General features: G+C 40.8%; 1 protein-coding gene across 1 annotated transcript; it reads right to left on the bottom strand.

The window, feature by feature from the left end:
- Nucleotides 1-17,570: 17,570 nt before the first annotated feature.
- Nucleotides 17,571-21,311, bottom strand: LOC121985130. The gene is made up of 6 exons (XM_042538416.1): nucleotides 20,929-21,311; nucleotides 19,300-20,238; nucleotides 19,027-19,221; nucleotides 18,777-18,931; nucleotides 18,134-18,244; nucleotides 17,571-17,915 (listed from the first exon to the last, which is right to left on the bottom strand). The coding sequence occupies exons 1-6, from the start codon at nucleotides 21,067-21,069 to the stop codon at nucleotides 17,849-17,851; spliced, it is 1,608 nt and encodes a 535-aa protein (XP_042394350.1). The 5' UTR covers nucleotides 21,070-21,311; the 3' UTR covers nucleotides 17,571-17,848.
- Between the last annotated feature and the right edge of the window lie 378 nt (nucleotides 21,312-21,689).

Consider the following 21,689-nt stretch of genomic DNA (forward strand, 5'->3'; position numbering starts at 1 on the left):
AAAGGGGGAGAGTAGGTAAATTAAAGTTAAAGGAAAATTCAAAGTATTTAATAAAAGGAGGGCTTTTATTAAGGGGGAGTCTAATATTACAAAGTTAAAAGTTTCCAGCTTAACTGTTATTGCATTTGAAGTTTATTTACTTAAGCTTGGTTAACTTTATGCAGTTATTACATATGTTGTTTTTCTTAACTTTGAATTGCGTGTTGCCATAATCAAAAAGGGAGAGATTGTTGGTGCGGGAAGCATCCGACGATCGAACCTAAGTTTTGATAATGGCAAAGGATTCAAAGTTAAGGTGCTTTGTTATCTGACAGCTTTTGCTGAGTGTTTCAGGAAAGTCCTAACTGCGGTTAGGCAAGGTAAAACCCTAGGGGTGGTAACCCTAGGTCATAGGGGTGGTAACCCTATGCGGAAAGTCTTGGCAGGTCGATGGCTTCAGCAAAAGTCCTAGGGGTGGTAACCCTAGGTGGAAAGCCCCGTGTCGCGAACTGTGAAAGTCCGAATCCGGTGAAGCGGATGTTCACAGAAGTCCGAAGCATCGAGTGCCGAGCAAAAGTCCACGATCCGGAGGATCGATCGGCAACAGCCTAAATCTCCCGAGTGGAGTAGGAGGACGCTGCCCCGTAGAGGGAACAAAGAGGCGGTCGACCTAGGGTTTCCTAGGAAACCCAAGTCGACTTGACACCCGTAGACCGTTAAATATTTCAATAGTTATATCATTGTTTTGTGCTAACTTTGTGCTGCAGGTATTTTTGGGATTAACATATCTTGCAGGACCAAAGTGCAAAAAGACCTGGATGAAGTGCCGAGGCGCCCCATGGAGCTTGGAGGCGCCTGTGGTGCAAAGGCCAGCAGACTGGAGGCGCCCTGAATGGAGTTCAAGGCGCCTTGGACCGGAGGTTGAAGGCGCCTTGGATAGGCTGAAGGCGCCTTGAACCAGATAGAGTTCGACCAGTCCGTGCTGATTGACTCGGCTCGTTCAAGGCGCCTTGGTGAACAGTTTAAGGCACCTTGAACCCCCTTTATAAGGGGTCTCGACCAGCAGCTTCGAGGAACAACTTTAAAGTGATCTTACTGCTACAAGCTGCTCACGAGACAATTCCGAAGTGCTGTTGCGAGACATCGACGACCCGGAGCTCTGAATCTTCAGATTACGATATTGTCGTCGGTATAACTGTATTCTTTTTAATACTTAACTGTAATACTTGTACTCTTGTCGAGCTTATAGTTGTTGCCCACGGAAAGCGATCAAGGATCGCGGGCCTTCGAGTAGGAGTCGTCATAGGCTCCGAACGAAGTAAAAATCCCTTGTCTCTCTGTGTTATTTTATTCCGCTGCATTAACTCTTACGTTTTACGATTCCGATAATCGAACGATTATAGCCACGAGTGCTATTCACCCCCACCTCTAGCGCGTCTCGATCCAACAGAAAACAGACTAAGTCAACTCACAAACTGACCAATCAAACTCAAACTAATTCAATCCTAGAAATGCTACATTTAGATGTATTTGACTCACACGGGGTTAAGTCTATTAATGGAAATTTATATTGTCTAGTGATAATCGACAATTACTCAAGATTCACTTGGGTAAAATTCTTAAAAAATAAAGATGAAACATTTAAAATAAAAAATACCAAAGAAATAAAAGCACTAATGGAAACTAATGCAATCTTAGATAATGATCCAAATGAAAAACCAGTAGATCTAAAGTATTATAGAAGTGTCATAGGCAGCCTTTTATACTTAATTGCAAGTAGACTTGATATTTTATTTGCAGTCAGTATATGTGCTAGATACCAAACTTGTGCAAAAGAATCTCACCTGACAAATGTAAAAAGAATTTTTAGATATTTGAAAGGCACAACAAACGTAGGAATTTGGTATCCCAGAACATCTAATTTTGAACTAATAGGTTACTCTGACTCAGATTATGCCAGCTATAAACTAGATAGTAAAAGTATAAGTGGTGGATGTCAATTACTTGGATCATCACTTGTCAGCTGCTTTAGTAGAAAATAACACTATATTGTTTTATCTACTACTGAAGTCGAGTACATAGCAATGGGTGAGTGTGTAGCATAACTGTTTTGGATGATGCACATACTAAAAGATCTTAACTTGGAATATAAAAATGTAAAAAATACATATTAATAACATCAACTCAATCAACTTAACTAAAAATCTAGTGCATCTCTCAAGAACTAAACACATTGAAATCAAACATCACTTTATTAGAGATCACGTCACCAGAAGAGACATTGAACTCAACTATGCTGAGTTCAAGTCAAATCTGGCTAACATCTTCACCAAATCACTACTAGAATCTAAGTTCAGTAATTTACGAAGAAAACTAAGAATATGCACAATAGACTAGGACTCTTACTATCAAATGTCTTTTAAAATAATTTACAACTTATAGGAAAATTATTTACTTATATTTTCCAAGATTTTCCATTTCTAGTGTTGTAAAATTATTTTAGCCTTAGACTAGATCAAGTCCATAGAAAGCATGATCCTATATATCTAGAACTTGAGCATCTCACAAACACACTAGGTCTCCCTTGATTATGTATTCAAAAACCTAGAATGACATGAGATGCATAGGCAGATTGCTTGGATTTAAGATGCTTATATCAGTGCATCAATACAAGTTTGGGCGTGAAATATCAAATATTACAGTGATCAAGTTAAATAATCCATTTTTTAATCAAACACTAACTGGATGCACTTACTTAGCTTGACTAACCAAGTGAACACTACTATATTCTGGTAGTTAGTTAGTAACTAACGGTTAGACATTTAAGGATGATTTTTTAGATGGATATTTTTTTAAATACATAGGGAGAGGTAATTTAAAACCAACTTTTAAAACCTTCTTTTATCCATTGTGAATTTTTTTTTGTGAAACACTTTTTAAAAAATTAATAGTTAAAGTGTTTTGAAAGTTGTGTTGCGAAAATATTTCTAAGTTAAAAATACTCAACATTTCGAAATACTTCTAAACTAAAGCATTTTTGAAAATAGCTTTTAAATTCTTTTTAAAATACTTGAAACTCCTTATTATTACTTACCGGAACTTTTGAGAAATTATGCTATGCCTTTACAATAAATTTTTGAGAAATAATTTATAAACTCTTGAAAATTTTGTTTTACAAAATCCAGCTTTATAAAATTTAGCCTTGAAAGTATCTTGAAAGCTACTTTAAAATTTTAGTTTTATAAAATTATTTTGCAAATGAAATTGGTTACCCTTATTCCTCCCTCCAATAAACCTGAAAATTTTATAATTATTTTGTTACTTTTCATGCTTACTTCACAAGATTTATTACATGTTTCACAATCTGATTTATTTATTTACACATTATTTTGATGAATTCCAAAGGGAGAGGGTTAGGGGGCTTAAGTTAGAAAATCAAAGGAAAATCAAAGAAATTAATCCTAAAAATAATCAAGAGAACAAAACTTAACTATCTTATCTCTCTTAAAATCATATGTTTTGCATATTTTTTCCCTAACTTTAATCCAAATTATCATTACATTAAAAAGGGGGAGATTGTTGGTGTAATTTATACTAACGGTCTAACTCAAATTTTGATGAATGACAATTAGTTAAGTTAGGTGCTATCATGATCTAATGCATTTACTGAGTGCACAAGTTTCGAGGTGTTCGATTCCCGATTAGTGAAGCTCGGATGTGTGATTCCGACAAGTTAGGATGTGTGATTCTCGATGGATGGAGACCGGATGTGCGATTCCAACAAGATAGGATGTGCGATTCCCGATAGGTGAAAACCGAATGTGCGATTCCGGTAAGTCAAGTTGTGCAATTCTCGATGGATGAAGACCGGATGTACAATTCCGGTAGGTCGGGATGTTCAATTCCCAAAATCCAGATGTGTGATTCTAGAGGGTAACTCTACACCTGGTAAGTAGAGGTAAGTCACTGGAAGAGAGTGACTAAGTGAGGACGCGTTCCCATTCGAAGAGGTAATAGGCGTTAGTCCGATTTAAGTCCATTTTGGAAACCTAAATTGAGACCTTGACTAGATCGTAGTCTCGGAGAGACAGAATCTAATTGCTACTCTTTATTATTACTTTGCTAACATTTATCTTGCAGGTTTATAGGACTAACACATTTTACAGGGTAAGAAAAGCACAAAGGCCTTGGGTACTATTCATTCGAAGAAGCTTCCAAGAGATGGAAGGCGCCTTCAAGCATTTGAAGGCACCTTCACACTGTTCATGGAAGGCGCCTTCAATACTATAGAAGGTGCCTTCTACAAGATAAAGTTTGACCTTCTCGGTGATAAGCTTCAGCAAGTTGTTGGTGCGAGAAGCATTTGACGATCGAACTTGTGTTTTCATTATGTTAAAGGGTTCAAAGTTAAGTTGGTTTGTTATTTGATATGGTGAATGAGTTTACAGGAAAGTCCTAACTGTGGTTAGGCAGGTGGAAAACCCTAAGGGGCGGTAACCTTAGGTCCTAGGGGGTGGTAACCCTAGGTGGAGGAAAACCCTAAGGGGCGACAACCTTAGGTCCTAGGGGGTGGTAACCCTAGGTGGTGGAAAATCCTAAGGGGGGGCAACCTTAGGTCCTAGGGGGTAGTAACCCTAGGTGGCAGAAAACCCCAGGGGGTGGTAACCTTAAGTCGTAGGGGGTGGTAACCCTAGGTCGTAGGGGGTGGTAACCCTAGGCAGAAAGTCCAGTAGGTCTGGAGGATCGGACTAGCATTAGGTATGCTCTCCCGAGTGGAGTAGGTGAGGACGCGTTCCTCGGAAGAGGGAACAGTAGGCGCCGGTTTGACCTAGGGTTTCTGGTCGAAAATTCGAAGTCAGAACCGAACAATCCGGTGACTGTCAGATGTTCTTGTTCATGTTATTTATATGCTAACTTTGTTTTGCAGGATATATTGTTGTTTTGTGGACTAACCTATCTTGCAAGGACAAAAGAGCACATTATGCCTCGGATGAACAGTACCCGAGGCACCCTCCATGGAGCTTGGAGGTGCCTCGGGTGCAAGGCAGAAGCTGCGCAGGAAGTCACATTGGAGGTGCCCTCATGGAGGCTTGAGGCGCCTCTGAAGGCAGGCTGGAGACGCCCTCATGGTGGCTTGAGGCGCCTCGGACAACATTGGAGGCGCCTTCAAGGTGTATGGAGGCGCCTTCAAGAGGATAGGCGAAGACTTCTTCTCAGCTTATCCATGCGCGGCTGACTCGGCGAATGGAGGCACCCTCAAGGGGCTTTGAGGCGCCTCCAACATCCTTTATATGAAGGTTTCGACCGGCAGCTCAGATACATCAATTCCCAAGCAATCCTTCTTTCGTGTGCTGCTCAAGAGACATTCCAGAAGTGCTGTAACAAGACACCGACAACCCGGAGCTTCAGTTTTACGATTTCTAATTGTTAGTATAATTTCTAGTGCATTTAATTGTAATATTCAAGTGTACTCTTTTGCGATATTATAGTTGTTGTCCACCGAAAGAGATCAACGATCATGGGCCTTGGAGTAGGAGTCACCCTAGACTCCAAACCAAGTAAATACTTGGGTTCCTCTATGTTGTGTTTTCTTATTCCGCTGCTCTTTACTCGAACGTTTTTCGAACACAAAAAGTGAAAGCCACGAGTGCTATTCACCCCCCCCCCCCTCCTCTAGCGCATCTCGATCCAACACAAGTTTCGGATTTGTCCCATTGGAGGCGCCTTCAAGGCCTTGGAAGGTGCCTTCCACGTTCAATAAAAGAGGTACTCGCCCACACTTTGACATACAACTTCGATACGAGATACTGCGCATCCGATTGGGCTTCCGTTTGCTCTAGCTCTCTTCGGCTACTCTAGAAAGTCTGTCTACACCAAGCTACACTTTTGAGACATCCGATCATCTCTGGTAGACCGATTGAAACACATCGAGTACTCTAACTTGTTAGCAACCTTTTATTAAGTGTTGCATTTCTAATTATTACTATTTTAAAATGGAAGTGTAGGTTGTTACACTATCCCTGTTTTTATACTCGATCACCTCTTCTAGCGGTTTTGGAAGAGGCATTTAGTGGATTACCCATTGATATGTCCGTAAGACCTGGGTCTTGGAGTAGGAGTCATCGTAACAAGTAAACTGCCTGTGTTTTTCTGGTATTTTCTATTTTCGATTGTTTTACTTATTCTCCGCTGCATATTCTTTGTTTTAAAATGAAAAAGAACTAGTTTTCAAAAACCATGTGATTCATCCCTCTCATGTGCGACTCAATCCAACACTAATGACTAGAAGGTTCAATGGCTTGTTGGCTCAAGGTTCGTATGATTAGAGAAGGATGGTGCATCCGAGGGACCACAAGACAAGAAGTGTCAAAACGTAGCAAGTCAAGGAAGAAATATATGCAAGCAAAGGCAAGAAGCATGACAAAGAAGGAGTTGTGTGCTCAAAACATTTGAGGACGCAACTTGGTCATAGAAGGTCGACCTCATGACAGAAAGGTACATTCCATGTCAAACGAATGTAGAGAAATGTACACTTGAGTCAAAGGGTAGACAAATGTATTAGATGGAATCAACCTTAGAACTAATCAAAGTCAAGACGACAGTCGACTGATTGGTAAGACTCAATCGACTACTGGTCCATACCCCGAAGTTGGTCTAGTTGGGGGATTGAGGTGGTATTAGTCGATTGATGATTGAATTTCAGTTGATTGATAATTCGAATACCCCAAGTTGAGGTTGTTTTGGGTAATGATTGTAGTAGTCAATTGATGAGTAAGGATAGGTCAACTGATCACTGTTAGGACCTTCGGATGCGGCTAGAGAGGGGGGTGTGAATAGCCGACCCCAAATTTTCGTTTCTTTCTACAAATCAAGTTAGCGCAGCGGAAATAAAATAATAGAAACGAGAACGAGAAGATCAAACCTTAGACGTAGCGATGTAACGAGGTTCGGAGATGATACTCCTACTCCTCGGCGTGTCCGTAAGGTGGACGAAGCCTATCAATCCGTCGGTGGATGAAACCCCGGATAACCGGCTAATATGAACTCCTTCTGGGTGGAGAAACCTCACCACAAAGTCTTTGCAACAACAAAACAGAGGAGTACAACAATAGAGGAAATAAACAAGAACAATAGAAATTGTAAACACACTTGCTTGCCTTCTCGTCGGAGTCCGTTGATGAAGCAACAGCTTCACGGCTCCAGCAGCTAGAAAACCAGCACGAAGCTCACGCGAAGCTTCAGCAAAGAGGAGCTCAGCAAAGATCAAATCGCAGTTAGGAGGAAGAAGTGTTGTCTTTTGTTCTTCACTGTAGAGGCCTTATATATCATCTGTATCTCCCTGCAACCTGCGAAGAAGAACAGACGAAAATAGACGAAGTAGAGATAGCCGTTGTGTCGCAACGGCTAGGCCTGGACCGATCAGGCACACTCCTGATCAGTCCAGGAGTGTTCTGATCGGTCTTGGGACCGATCAGTTCAGCCGATCGGTCCTCAGACGATCAGCCAACTCTGAGAGTTGGTTTCGCCTCTCGATCGGTCCGTGGACCGATCAGACTTGTGGATCGGTCCACGCACCGATCCCCTCTTCTTCTCCCGATCTTCGCTCGATCGGTCACCGACCGATCGTAATTCACGTAAACACATCGTTATTACCGATCGGTCACCGCACCGATCAACCGGCCAGATCATCGGATCGGTCACTGACGATCCAGGTTTAGAGCTCCCAGCCCTAAACCCTACCTAGTCCGGAGAACGAGCTACCGAGCCCTCTCCGACTTCGTCCGGTCCAGAGAACGAGCTACCGAGCCCTCTCTGACCTAGTCTGGAGAACGAGCTACCGAGCCCTCTCCGACTCCATCCGGTCTAGAGAATGAGCTACCGAGCCCTCTCTGACCTAGTCCGGAGAATGAGCTGCCGAGCCCTCTCCGACTTCATCCGGTCCAGAGAACGAGCTCCCGAGCCCTCTCTGACCTAGTCCGGAGAACGAGCTACCAAGCCCTCTCCGACTTCCCATGCCAAGTTTCCATACTTGGACTTTTCCCGTGCCAAGCTCCTTGCTTGGACTTTTCCGTGCCAAGTCTCCATACTTGGACTTTTCTCGTGCCAAGCTCCCTGCTTGGACTTTTCCGTGCCAAGTCTCCATACTTGGACTTTTCCCGTGCCAAGTCTCCATACTTGGACTTTTCCGTGCCAAGTCTCCATACTTGGACTTTTCTCGTGCCAAGTCTCCATACTTGGACTTTTCACCAGATGTCTGGTCAACCTTGACCTATCTGGATTTCCCTTGCCTGGCTTCACTCACCAGGACTTTCCAACTGCCTGGCTTCACTCACCAGGACTTTCCCTTGCCTGGCTTCACTCACCAGGACTTTCACCTGGCTTCACTTACCAGGATTTCCCGAATCAGGTCGACTCACCTCGGTTCAACCAGGTCAACCTTGACCAAAGATTGCACCCATAATCTCCCAAGTTTGTATTCTGTCAAACATCAGAATAGAACTTTTCTATTCTCGTCAAACATCAGAATAGAACTTTTCTATTCTCGTCAAACATCAAAATACAACTCGAGTCAGGTCAACTCGAGTCAGGTCAACCAGGTCAACCTTGACCTAAGGTTGCACCAACAATCTCCCCCTTTTTGATGTTTGACAAAAACCATAATCAAGTTAGGTTAACCCGATAACCTAACTTAGGTTTTCCAATGTTCTTCCTTGAACATTCTCCCCAAACTCTAATGTTCTTCCTTGAACATTCTTTGGACATTCTCCCATTCTCCCCCTTTTTGACACACATCAAAAAGAGTGAATCAAAGTCAAGAGTTTCTTGCTAATGAAAGTCCCATACCTTTCATTGAAACCCTTAATTTCCCCCTTGATACTAAAGTCAACAATCAACTTAGTGATAATCTCATATCACTCAAGTCTTTAGAGTAAAAACTCCCCCTTTACTAATAGGTCAAACTCCCCCTAAAAGTCAACTCCCCCTTGACCATTGCACCAACAATGTCTTGGAGAGTTTCAAACCTTTAGAAATCCAAAACACAAACTGTGTTTTAACTTTCAGTTGAAATTTCAGACACTACAGTCGAAAATCAGCATTTTGGCACGCCTGATCGGTCACCAGACCGATCAGGAGCTCCCTGGATCGGTCCAGTGACCGATCCAGCATCCCCTGGACCGATCAGGGAACCTCCTGATCGGTCACACATCTGATTTCTGAATTTCTTCCTCCCGAAATTCAGAAACCCCTACAAAATTACAGAAAATTCCAAAAATTATAAAATTTTGAGGATACATTCCTCATAACATATACTATCATGGAAAAATAGTTTTCTATGAAAATAACTTCCATTTTCAAATCTTGATACAAAGTTTAAAAACTTTGAAATAGTTCAAGTTTACCTCAACTTTGTATCAACTTGCTCAATGATGAATGCTATCACTAGAAATGTTCATCAAGGTTTTTCAAATCAATTTTGAAATGATTTTAAACCATTTAATTTAGGACCACAATCTTAGGGCTAAATGTACATGACTTGTACACAAGCTTTCCCTATGATCCTCCATTTAGAATTAGGCTCATCTAGGTACAAGAACTATGCACCTTGATCCTAACTCATGATCCTAATATCTCACACACATCTAAGGAGTATCAAACACATCCAAGTCAATTTTGATGTGAGATATGGTTTAGGTCATCTTAATCTAAGTTCTCATGCATTTTCTAAACAACAATTTGATTTCCATATCAAGTTGTGTTTTTGTCCTTAAATCAAATTAATTGATTATAAATGCAAAAGATGATGATATGGCATATAATGATATCATAAGTAAAAACATATGACAATGTCATGATATCATGTCATAAAGTATGAAACTTAAATAAAGCATGACATATAACTAACCTAAGCATTATCATGACATTTCAAATGATAATAAAATAAATATGATGTCATGACATGGCATATGGCAAACAATATATGGCGAATAACATATAAAGGTATAGAAAATACCTAATTCTAGCCTTAGTTGCCATTTTTGATAATTTTGATCATTTTACCATAAATTCCATATTCCTAAGTGTAATAGACCTAAAATCATATACTAAAGATTTTTAGATCACTATGTGCCAATTAGATTGACCCTAGAGAGTTCCTCGAATATGGTTGGCACATGCTAATCACCTTAGGAATAATTTTTATTTTCAAGGCTTGATTACACCTTGAAAATTCCTAAAGTGCCACCTTTTGTCATGAATAGATTAACTACCTATTCAATTAAGGTTGGCACACTCTAATCCATCTAGAGTGATGGAATCATGCTCTTAGGAACCCAATACCTATTTGAGCTCATTGGGTTCACTAAATATTCACTAGGGATGACTTCCCTAGCAACCCTCCTAATGACCCTCTTAGGCTTTAAAGCCTTGGCCATTTGGGACTCATCAAGATCAACTCTAGGGGTGACTCCCCTTGTGACCTTGGTGATGGTCTTCCTAGCCCTAGGTCTTGTTCCATAATCGAATGGAACATTATGATAAGTGGGCTTGACCACTTGAGACTTAGGTTTGTGACTCAAACCTCTCATGTCCTTGGACTTTTTCTTTTGACCCTTAGGCCCTAAAGATGATTTCCCCAAATTCTTAAGGGTCTTTTCTAAAGTGTCAAGTCTTGACCTCAAGGCTTGATTTTCCTTTTCTAATACCTCAAGTTTTAATTTGTCATTTTTCTTTGAGGTATTCCTAGGCATATGTCTAGTTGTTTTGGGATTTCTACCTAGGTTCTCCTTAGCCTTAGATGAGGTAATTCTAGGGTTAGCATTTCTAGAATTGTCCTTACCTAGGCTAACATGTTTGGCACCTAAGCACATGTATTGATTTCTATTGTTGTCATGCCTATCTTTATTGACAATTGCAACAAAACTACTATTAACATGTGTCTTATTCAAATTGCAAGAATGTGCCTTAAAGGTTACCTTAGGGTTTGCCTTAGCTCCCCCTATCGATGTGATCGGTCTCTTGTTCTTGTGAGATTGCCTCCCCCTCGGACATTGGCTCCTATAGTGTCCCCTTCGCTTGCATTGGAAGCACACCACGTGCTCCTTGCTCTTGAGTTTCGGGACTCCGGCTTCCTTGACCTTTGGTGCCGGTGGAGTCTTCCTAATCCTCTTTGGACATTTACTCTTGTAATGCTCATATTCCCTATACTCAAAGCACATTATATGTAATTTACTTGAAATTAAATCGCTTGAGTTACCTAGAGTTGAGGATGGATGTAAGCTCTCTTCTTCATCCCTTCCGGAGGTAGAAGCTTCTTCTTGCACCAATCTTGAAGAAGAACTCTCCTCCTCTTCTTCCATAGATGTTGAGTAGCCCTCAACTTCTAATTCCTTACCTCCATGATGTGAGCTTCTTGGCTCACTTGACTCCTCTTCATGACTTGAATTGGAGCTCTCCTCATGGAACTTAGCCAAGTTGTTCCACAACTCCTTGGCATTGTGGTATCCACCTATCTTACACAAGATATCACTAGGTAATGAAAATTCAAGAATTTTCGTTACCTCGTCGTTGATTGTGGATTGGTGGATTTGTTCTTTCGTCCACTTCTTTTTCTTGAGAAGTTCTCCCTTTCTATCCACCGGAGGAATAAAACCTACTTGTACACAATTCCAATTTGCTAGGTTAGTCATAAGAAAATACTTCATTCTTACCTTCCAATACGCGAAGTTGTTGCACTCGTAGAAGGGTGGAATCGTGATGTCTTCTCCGAGTCGATCCATTCTCTAGCTTGTGCTCCCCCAGGTGTTAATCCGACGAAGAGCAACCTTGCTCTGATACCACTTGTTAGGACCTTCGGATGCGGCTAGAGAGGGGGGGTGTGAATAGCCGACCCCAAATTTTCGTTTCTTTCTACAAATCAAGTTAGCACAGCGGAAATAAAATAATAGAAACGAGAACGAGAAGATCAAACCTTAGACGCAGCGATGTAACGAGGTTCGGAGATGATACTCCTACTCCTCGGCGTGTCCGTAAGGTGGACGAAGCCTATCAATCCGTCGGTGGATGAAACCCCGAATAACCGGCTAATATGAACTCCTTCTGGGTGGAGAAACCTCACCACAAAGTCTTTGCAACAGCAAAACAGAGGAGTACAACAATAGAAATTGTAAACACACTTGCTTGCCTTCTCGTCGGAGTCCGTTGATGAAGCAGCAGCTTCACAGCTCCAGCAGCTAGAAAACCAGCACGAAGCTCACGCGAAGCTTCAGCAAAGAGGAGCTTAGCAAAGCTTAAATCGCAGTTAGGAGGAAGAAGTGTTGTCTTTTGTTCTTCACTGTAGAGGCCTTATATCATCTGTATCTCCCTGCAACCTGCGAAGAAGAACAGACGAAAACAGACGAAGCAGAGATAGTCGTTGTGTCGCAACGGCTAGGCCTGGACCGATCAGGCACACTCCTGATCGGGCCAGGAGTGTTCTGATCGGTCTTGGGACCGATCAGGCCTCAGGCTGATCGGTCCCCAGACCGATCAGCCAACTCTCTGTGAGAGTTGGCCCCGTCTCTGATCGGTCTGTGGACCGATCAGGACTTAGGTGGATCGGTCCACAGACCGATCCCCCCCTCTTTCTTCTCCCGATCTTCTTCGCTTCTGATCGGTCACCATGCCGATCAGGTAATTCACAGAAACACACTGTTTGGTTACTGATCGGTCACCAGACCGATCAGTCAACCGGCGTATCACTGGATCGGTCACCAGACCGATCCAGGTTTAGAGCTCCCAGCCCTAAACCCTACCTAGTCTGGAGAACGAGCTACCGAGCCCTCTCAGACTTCGTCTGGTCCAGAGAACGAGCTACCGAGCCCTCTCTGACCTAGTCCGGAGAACGAGCTACCGAGCCCTCTCCGACTCCATCCGGTCCAGAGAACGAGCTATCGAGCCCTCTCTGACCTAGTCCGGAGAACGAGCTACCGAGCCCTCTCCGACTTCATCCGGTCCAGAGAACGAGCTCCCGAGCCCTCTCTGACCTAGTCCGGAGAACGAGCTACCAAGCCCTCTCCGACTTCCCATGCCAAGTTTCCATACTTGGACGTTTCCCGTGCCAAGCTCCTTGCTTGGACTTTTCCGTGCCAAGTCTCCATACTTGGACTTTTCTCGTGCCAAGCTCCCTGCTTGGACTTTTCCGTGTCAAGTCTCCATACTTGGACTTTTCCCGTGCCAAGTCTCCATACTTGGACTTTTCCGTGCCAAGTCTCCATACTTGGACTTTTCTCGTGCCAAGTCTCCATACTTGGACTTTTCACCAGATGTCTGGTCAACCTTGACCTATCTGGATTTCCCTTGCCTGGCTTCACTCACCAGGACCTTCCCTTGCCTGGCTTCACTCACCAGGACTTTCACCTGGCTTCACTTACCAGGATTTCCCGAATCAGGTCGACTCACCTCGGTTCAACCAGGTCAACCTTGACCAAAGATTGCACCCATAATCTCCCAAGTTTGTATTCTGTCAAACATCAGAATACAACTTTTCTACTCTCGTCAAACATCAGAATAGAACTTTTCTATTCTCGTCAAACATCAGAATAGAACTTTTCTATTCTCGTCAAACATCAAAATACAACTCGAGTCAGGTCAACTCGAGTCAGGTCAACCAGGTCAACCTTGACCTAAGGTTGCACCAACAATCATGACAAGATTGTTGGTGTAACGGGGCCGGTAAGAGGGAAGGGGTGAATTGCTTGCAATACGAAAATAGCCTCCTCGTTCTTTCAACTCTAAAAATATCAAAAATTATAAAATAAAATAACAGAAATAAAAGTAAGAGAAGAGTCATAGCAATTTGACTTGGTTACAACCTAGATGGTTATTAATCTAAGGTGGTTGAAAAAGTACACTACGAATCTCCTTCTCTGAAGGCGGAGAAGTCTTTTACACACTTAGAGAGCTCAAGAGTTGCTAGGAAATTAGTACAAGAGTTGATGTCATAATTCCTAGCTCCAGGGGCCTTTATATAGCTCTTGAAAATCCTATCTCGAGTCTTGAGGGTGCCTCCAAAGGGGTTGAGGGCGCCTCCAAAGGGATAAGCGGATAAAACTTTATCCACTCACCAACAGCTCGAGTCTTGAGGGCACCCTCAATGTTGTTAAGGGCGGAGGTGCTTCCGACGACTGTTGAGGGCGCCTCCAGCTGCTTTTCCAGCACTTCTTCATCTTCACTTTAGCTTCCGAAATTTCGTTTGCTTGGGTGATTGCGGCCAACCGAAATAGAACTCACTCGAACCCAATTTCTGGCCTTCTCCTCGAGCAGGCTTCCATTCCGGCTTCTCGTTTCTCGAACGTCACGCACGTTCTTCTCATCCATCGGTGTATTCTTTCGTAGCTCTTTCGTCCTTCGGACGCACCGAGCCCGTCGGCTCCCTTTCCGTGCTGTCCTTTTCACTATCTGTGTCTTCCGCTCGACTTCCTGCACTCCTAAGCTCCTGCACACTTAGACACAGGGGTCAAAACCAAACAGGATCTAACCTAACTTAGTTGATCACATCAAAATAACCACGGGGTCCAACAAAGATTGCGACAAGATGAATAGAAGGTTCAACAATTAACTGACATAATCGATTCACACATTAACTGTTGGTTACAAAAGATGCACACTGAGTTCAGGAATTGATTAGAGTAGTCGATTGGAGATAGAATAGTCAACTAATGCTACAACAACCATTTGAATTGGAGATGAAGATGGAAAGATCAATGACACGATTCGGATCGAATTTGAAAATCAGTTGTTTAGTGGTGATAGATAGTCGATTGTCGATTGCAAGATCAACCAATGCACATATTCACGTTGAAGGCTATAAAATGAGCTCAAGGGGCTTCGGAGAACATAACTTTGCCATTAGAAAATCACGATCAAACTCTATTATTTTTCAACTTTCATTGCTTTACTTTTGTCATACTAAATTGGTTGATTGTAAGAGGTTTCTTCACTTTCGATGATTTATGGAAGAGGAGAAAAGTAATTAACCATGGGTGCATAGGCCTTTGACATAGCAACTCTAGAGAATTGTAACCCAATTAAATTAAAATGTTTACTGGTGTGTTTGTCTCAACTTTAATTTTTGTTGCTATTTTTTATACTTTGTTTAGAAACTAACACTGTAGGTAAAGAGTGGGTCATCCCTTTCTACCATCAACATCTAGCATCTCAGTCAATCCAAGATCGACAACAACCTATAATAAAAGTTTCATGAAGGATTCTGTTGGTGCAGAAAGTACCAACTAATCGAACTTGATTTTAATATTGGTAAAGGTTCAAAGTTAAATTATGTTGTGATCTAACAAAGTTAATCAAGTGTATAGGTAGCTCAATCAGAAAAGTCCTAGTAGGTTAGCTAGACCATATACTAGGCAAAGGGAAGCCCTAATAGATTAGTTGGACTGGATACTAGGCAAAGGTAGAAGACTTAGCAGATCAAGGATACCAGGTAGAAAGACTAGACATGTCAACGAATCGAACATCTAACAAGTTAATGAGTTAAGTAAGGACCAATCATCGGAGGAAGCCCTGGGGTTAGAAAATCAAATGCTAAGCAGGAAGTCCAAATAAGTTAAGAGGATTGGATATTTCGCACTAGGTAAACTCTCCTGAGTGGAGTGAGATAAGGACGAGTTCCCTCTAAGGGAACAATAGGTGTTGGTCAGACCTAGGTTTCATGGGAAATCCAAAGTCAAGATCGAACAATTGTAAGAGTATCACCCCTTAATATTTTATTATTATTATGCTAAGACTATGGTGCAGGGATCGATAATCAAAAGCTATCCAAAACTAGTGAACTTCAAGCGACCAAATCAGTTCTAGAAGACAGGAGATCTGAGTGATAGGTCTAGGCGTCCGGATGGCCTGAACTCAACCCAGCATGCAAATGAGGTGGCACATTCTATCTACGCGTGTCAGCATCTAAGTGCCTAAAAGGGCTCTAGTGCCTGGACAAGGATAAGTCGTAGCTAAAGAAGTCGGATAGAGCTTTACCCAATTCTCACCATATCGACAATCCAGGCACCCGGAACGAGTCTAGACACCCGGAAGGAGTCCAGGCGCCCGAAGATAGATAATTCACGGTGTAGTTGGATCGGATGAGACCAAGCTGGGGGCGTCCATGGCTGGTCTAGGCGCCTAGAATGTCTTATAAAACAAGCTGCAAACAAAAACTTTAGGATCAATTTTTTTATATCCTCGTACTCTTGTCTCGCTCCAGAAATGTCATTACAACACTGAACTGCTACACTGACAACTACACTCTACTTCAATTTCCTTATTGTCAGTATTATTTTTCACAAGTCTTGTCTTTGTGCATTAGATTTAAAGAAATGGTAAACGTGTTACCGTTCCTTATTTCTTTTCTAAAAGGCGAGTCTTTGCCTCCGAATCATTGTTCGGAGGAAAATATTTTTAGTGGATTGATCATTGAAAGTGATCAACGATCACGGACCTTGGACTAACAACCACAGGCAATGAACCAAATAAAAATAAATGAGTCATTTTTGTTTATTTCTATTTCTTCATTCCATCGCCATCTCTTAAATTAAAAAGATTAGTTTTCGAAAATCAGGAGTTAGTGACATATTGTTGTATAATGTGTTGGAAGAAGTTTCTCTATTTTGAAATGTATCCCAAGAGAAAAATAGTAGTACTTGCAAGGAATGATCGACCTTTTGGACCCTAAGTCGCTGAATAGGAACTAAGAGTACCAAATTAAACCATGTAAATCAACGTGTGATTTGTGCTTCTTTCCTTTGTTCGTCTTGGTTGCATTTTTATCTATTCCACTATGTAACTAAACATTATAAATGAGAACGAATTCACGGAACAAGTATGAGAAAGATTGTTCACCACCACTAGCTTAGGGATGGAAAAATATCAAGAAGTTTGATATATTACATATACCGTACCGATAAATTTCAATATGATATCAATATACAATTTAATAGTTCGATATTCAGTATATAATTTCAATATGATATGAATATACAATTTAATAGTTCGTTATTCAGTATACCGTGTCGATATCGGAATTTAAATGTTAACAATATAGAATCTATATACGATCCAAAAATTAATATACTAAAATTTTAATACGATATCAGTATGATCTTTGTATATTAAAATTTTCGATACGACATATGATATGAAATTTGGTATCGATATACCATACCAAACTAATCATACTCTAACCATCCTTTTCAAACTCTAGTTATTCACTTTTTAATGGATTTATTAATAATTAATCTACTAGAGTTATATTATTGATGATAAATATTGTAGTGGAGACATAAAAGAAAATGATAATTAAAAATTATCTTAGTTTGTGATAAAAGATGATAAAAATTTTCAAACTAACTTTCATTCGCTGCAACTTCTCACATGATGATGGATTAACATACAGATATTCAACAAAAGAGTGATGATTAAAAAAAAAACAATTACAGCATGAGGAACATAACATTCCAGCAACTGAATTGAACTTCTGCAAGCGCACACCAAGTAGAGTGGTGCAGTTCTCCCGTTGGGGCCTTTTTAACTAAAGGATTTGAGGGCAGAAATACCACAAACGTAGAAAAGCAGTTATTACCAGAAACACCATGTTGACAAATCAATGAACCTATTGTTGTTTCATCTACAAAATACAAGATTAAGAGTACTCTCATCTGATAGTTGTTCACACTTCACTGATTTGTCCACAGTAGGGGACATGAAATCCAAAGTAGAAGGCGATCGACACCACCAAACCCATTCATAATGGGTTTCTTGATGAGAAGAAACAATATTTTCCTACTAATTATTAGCAGGAAAGAATTTTGATCGGGATCTAGTTGCTTCTCTAGCTGAACTTTTGTTTATTTGGTGCATCTGATGTGCAAACATCATGGCGACATAGAGGGCACACCCTAGATAATAATTGGTAAAAGAGGTAAGAAATAAGAACCAAACATGGTCTCATAAGAGACACAAGATTAGGGGACTTCAGAATAATTATCACAATTACCCCAAGGAAACAGAATTCAGTTAGTAGCAATATGTTTTAGGATTGAATATGCTGTTTAAATTAAACCATGGTCAGCAAAGTTATCAAAATAAATCATTTCATCATAAGGCATAAGAATACCTGTGAATTTCTTTCAGCCATTTATCAATGCATGTCCGATGAAATTCATGATTGCAAGGCAACAACCGCATGCAATCTCCTTCCTCATACTCCACAAGGCAAATAAAACATCTGTACAAAACCAAATCACAAAAAAGAGAACAAGGAAATCTCGAGTGCAACAGCCATTCATATTCAAAAATGAGTTCCATATAGAACTCTTTTCCATAAATAAAAAGCAGAAAGAAAGATCTATAGCAGGTAATTTGATGAAAGTGCATGCAAGTATGTGTGATTTGAAATGGATCAGAACACTCAGGTTGCAAGGCATTCATATGCCAATATCAAATGAGCTTTGTTGTATAAAGTAATGTAGCCACTCTGCTTGCATTTGGCATTGTCAGTCTAGTAGCTTTAGGTCCAATAGCAATTAGAGACCAAAGAAAGTAGTCTTTTCTATCTTGAAGTATCTAAATACAGAAAAGCTGCATGTGAATTCTCAATAAGGCACTCAAAGTCCTCTGTAACAACTGATCATTCATTATAGGAGAACAAGCAGAATGATTTCCATCAGGAAAGACAAAGTCCTATCATATAGCATTTAGTAAAGTTCCATGGGTGCTTTTGATTAAAGTGCGAGATAAAAAAGGTGCAAGATTCTTACTGCGCAGCCTCCTCAATTTGCCATTTCAATGTCTTGCTAAATATTTTTATTGGAATACACTCTACAACCTCTTTTGGTGCAGGAACTGACCCAATTGATGAAAAGGATGGTCGAGAAGATAGTACAACAGATTGCTGGTGCAGTTCATCCAAAACCTTAAAAAAGTACATTAGTTATTTTGTCTTTTCCAACAAGGAAAATGTAGCCAACAAAACAATTTCATCCAGTTTGGAATTCACTTTGGCCATACCTCAAACAGTGCTTCAGCTAGCATTACAATTCTTGATATGCTTGCCCTTGAACTTGGGTCATCAGGAGCATTTGAAGTTTGGTTACTTGTTCTGCATGTGCAGTGGCCTGTTCTATGTTGACCAGACAGTATACATGATCTATCATGACCTGATAAGCTTTCAAAACGGCTACCAAGTCTTTGAAGAGCACGAACCTAACAATGAAAAATAATTTTTCTTAAGAATATGGCAAATATATAAGCAATGAAAAAGCATAATCCTAATAATCCTACCTGAGACCTTATCCTTCTTCTCCTTTCAAGGAAAGCTGATCTGTGTTCAAAAACATCATGATTCCCAGCTCTCCGCTGATGAGCATCCACAACATTGTCATCATTGATATCCATAGATCTAGATGCCCTATAAGAAATATTACTTGGAGAATCAGGCAACAAATCATTAGTCCTTCTGGGAGAAGAATCTCTTCTCCCAGTGCCACCCAATGCCCGTCTTCCAATGATCTGCCCGTTGGGCCACACAAACCTATCCTCCAGGGAAGAAGGATCAAATAAACCATCAGAAAATGCAGTCCTTCGTAGAACTCTATCTCGGAGCCTTCCCACACTAAGTGTTCTGCTAAACCGTACACTGCCTTCTAAAGTTTCTTGTGTTGCTAGTCTTCTTTGAGACTGCCTTGTATTTCTTGATTCTATAAAGCTCCCACCAGAATCTCTGTTAATTGTGGTCTCTATTCCTTCATCAAGCGGAGCCACATCTAGGGAAGAGTTAGTTCCCATTATGCTACAATTTTGTGTACAGTCAACATGATCATGGTTTACAATATTATTTTGTCCAAGATCACTAGTTGGAACCGATACATCAGCTGAGAAAAGAGAATGGGACCCTGATGACCCTAAACTGACTGCTCTATTGAGCCTAGAGCTAATCCCATCAGGCTTAAAAGTAAAACGAGAATGTGACCTTCCTGAAGTATTTGACAATTGGTCGCCGATGGAGTTCACAGCCGAACTGCTGTTGGTATTAAAATCAATCTGCAATGTACCTTCGTTATCTTGTCCACATTGTTCACCATTAGAAGAATGTGGCAAAATCAAGCCATCATGATGAGGTAGCATAATTTTTTCAGAGTCATGTTCATTTCCTTGGGCAGTTTTACTTTGTGGTTCATCAGCACCATTGGAGCTTCTGGATGCTGCATTCACGTCTATCTTCTGCAAGAAAAGGAGACGTCATTTTATTTATAGAGATTCACAATGACAAACAACAGAATTATTCAGATATAAATTGCATGAAGAGTAACCTAGATAGGTTGTTGAGAGAAAAAGAGGGATTTTTAACCACAAAGATTTGAGGAAAAGAAAATTAATTTAGATGTCATTAGGCGGAGAAACTCCATTCACACAAATAATCAATTTGTTATAAGATCATTGATAGGATGCATCAAGAGAATTGGCCAATCCATCATTTATTAGAAAATAAGAAGAAAAACAATATTAGCAACACAGAAATGATTGGCACTTAAATAATATTACCTACCCCTCGACCTACTAATGTCAGACAATATGCTAACAAATAACTAGGCCAGCAAGAAGCAGTGGAATGGTGGCACCACGGAGACAATTCAAACCTCTAATTTCAGGAGCGAGAGGTGGATTGAGGGGTAGAAAGAAGGTGGAAACGAGCATTTTATGATACAAGAGCAACATTTTAAAGCATATCGCATAGATGAGTAACTCTCAAATAACAAAGACAGCACAAGTTGCTAAAAGGAACAACAAAATGTACTTGGCCGAGAAGGAATGAACGAATAACAATATCAGAGAGAATATCTAGTGACAGCGTGACACTCCCCCTATCAACGATAGATCGGGCATCTTACAAATCAGATCAAGAGTGATCACCTGACGGCCATCCGCCAGAATGGAGGTGAGGCCAAAACAGGATGAGGAAGAGTTGAAGACCCGAACTCCCCTCAATCTCAACCTCCTGATCCCACCAGAGCAAGACGCGGTCGAAGCATCTTTGCTGCCTCCAGATCCCATGCGTTACCTCTTCCTCTGCTGCCGCGACCCGAAGCTAATGACGCCGCTACGAATACGCTGAACACAATGCGAGAGAAACCCCCGTCGCTGCGACGAGGTGAATAACAAGAAGACGACAAGGAAGAGGCGGAAGGGAAGGAGGAAACGGAGGGAGCGGGGGGAGCAGCTCAGCTCGATCCAGCACTGAAGAGAAAAATGCGGAGGACAGGAGAGAGAAAGAGAGACAGGACAGGCCGATCCACCAAAGCAAGGAAACCGTTCTCTGTCCTCGCTAGTATTTTTTTAAAAAAAATTAAACTGATTAATTCTAGGAATATTAGTCTGTAAAAATTTAGTGTCCTTATGTCAAGAACTTATTAAAAGAAATTTATTTATTAATTTATTAAAATTAAGATTTGATCTTTAAATATTTAAGAAATAAATATGATATCTAACCACTGTAAAATTATCTCGGGTTTAGTTATTCTCCGAATTGACATAGTTGGTATTTGAAATCCATTTTTTACTGATAAATTATGTCTCATAAGATATCTTACCTCCCATATATAAAAAATGGTTGCACTAAGGTAAAATATATTTATAATTTATTTATTTATATTTTGGAATGGAATCGATTATAT

This window comes from Zingiber officinale, chromosome 1B (assembly GCF_018446385.1).
Source record: "Zingiber officinale cultivar Zhangliang chromosome 1B, Zo_v1.1, whole genome shotgun sequence".
NCBI lineage: Eukaryota > Viridiplantae > Streptophyta > Magnoliopsida > Zingiberales > Zingiberaceae > Zingiber > Zingiber officinale.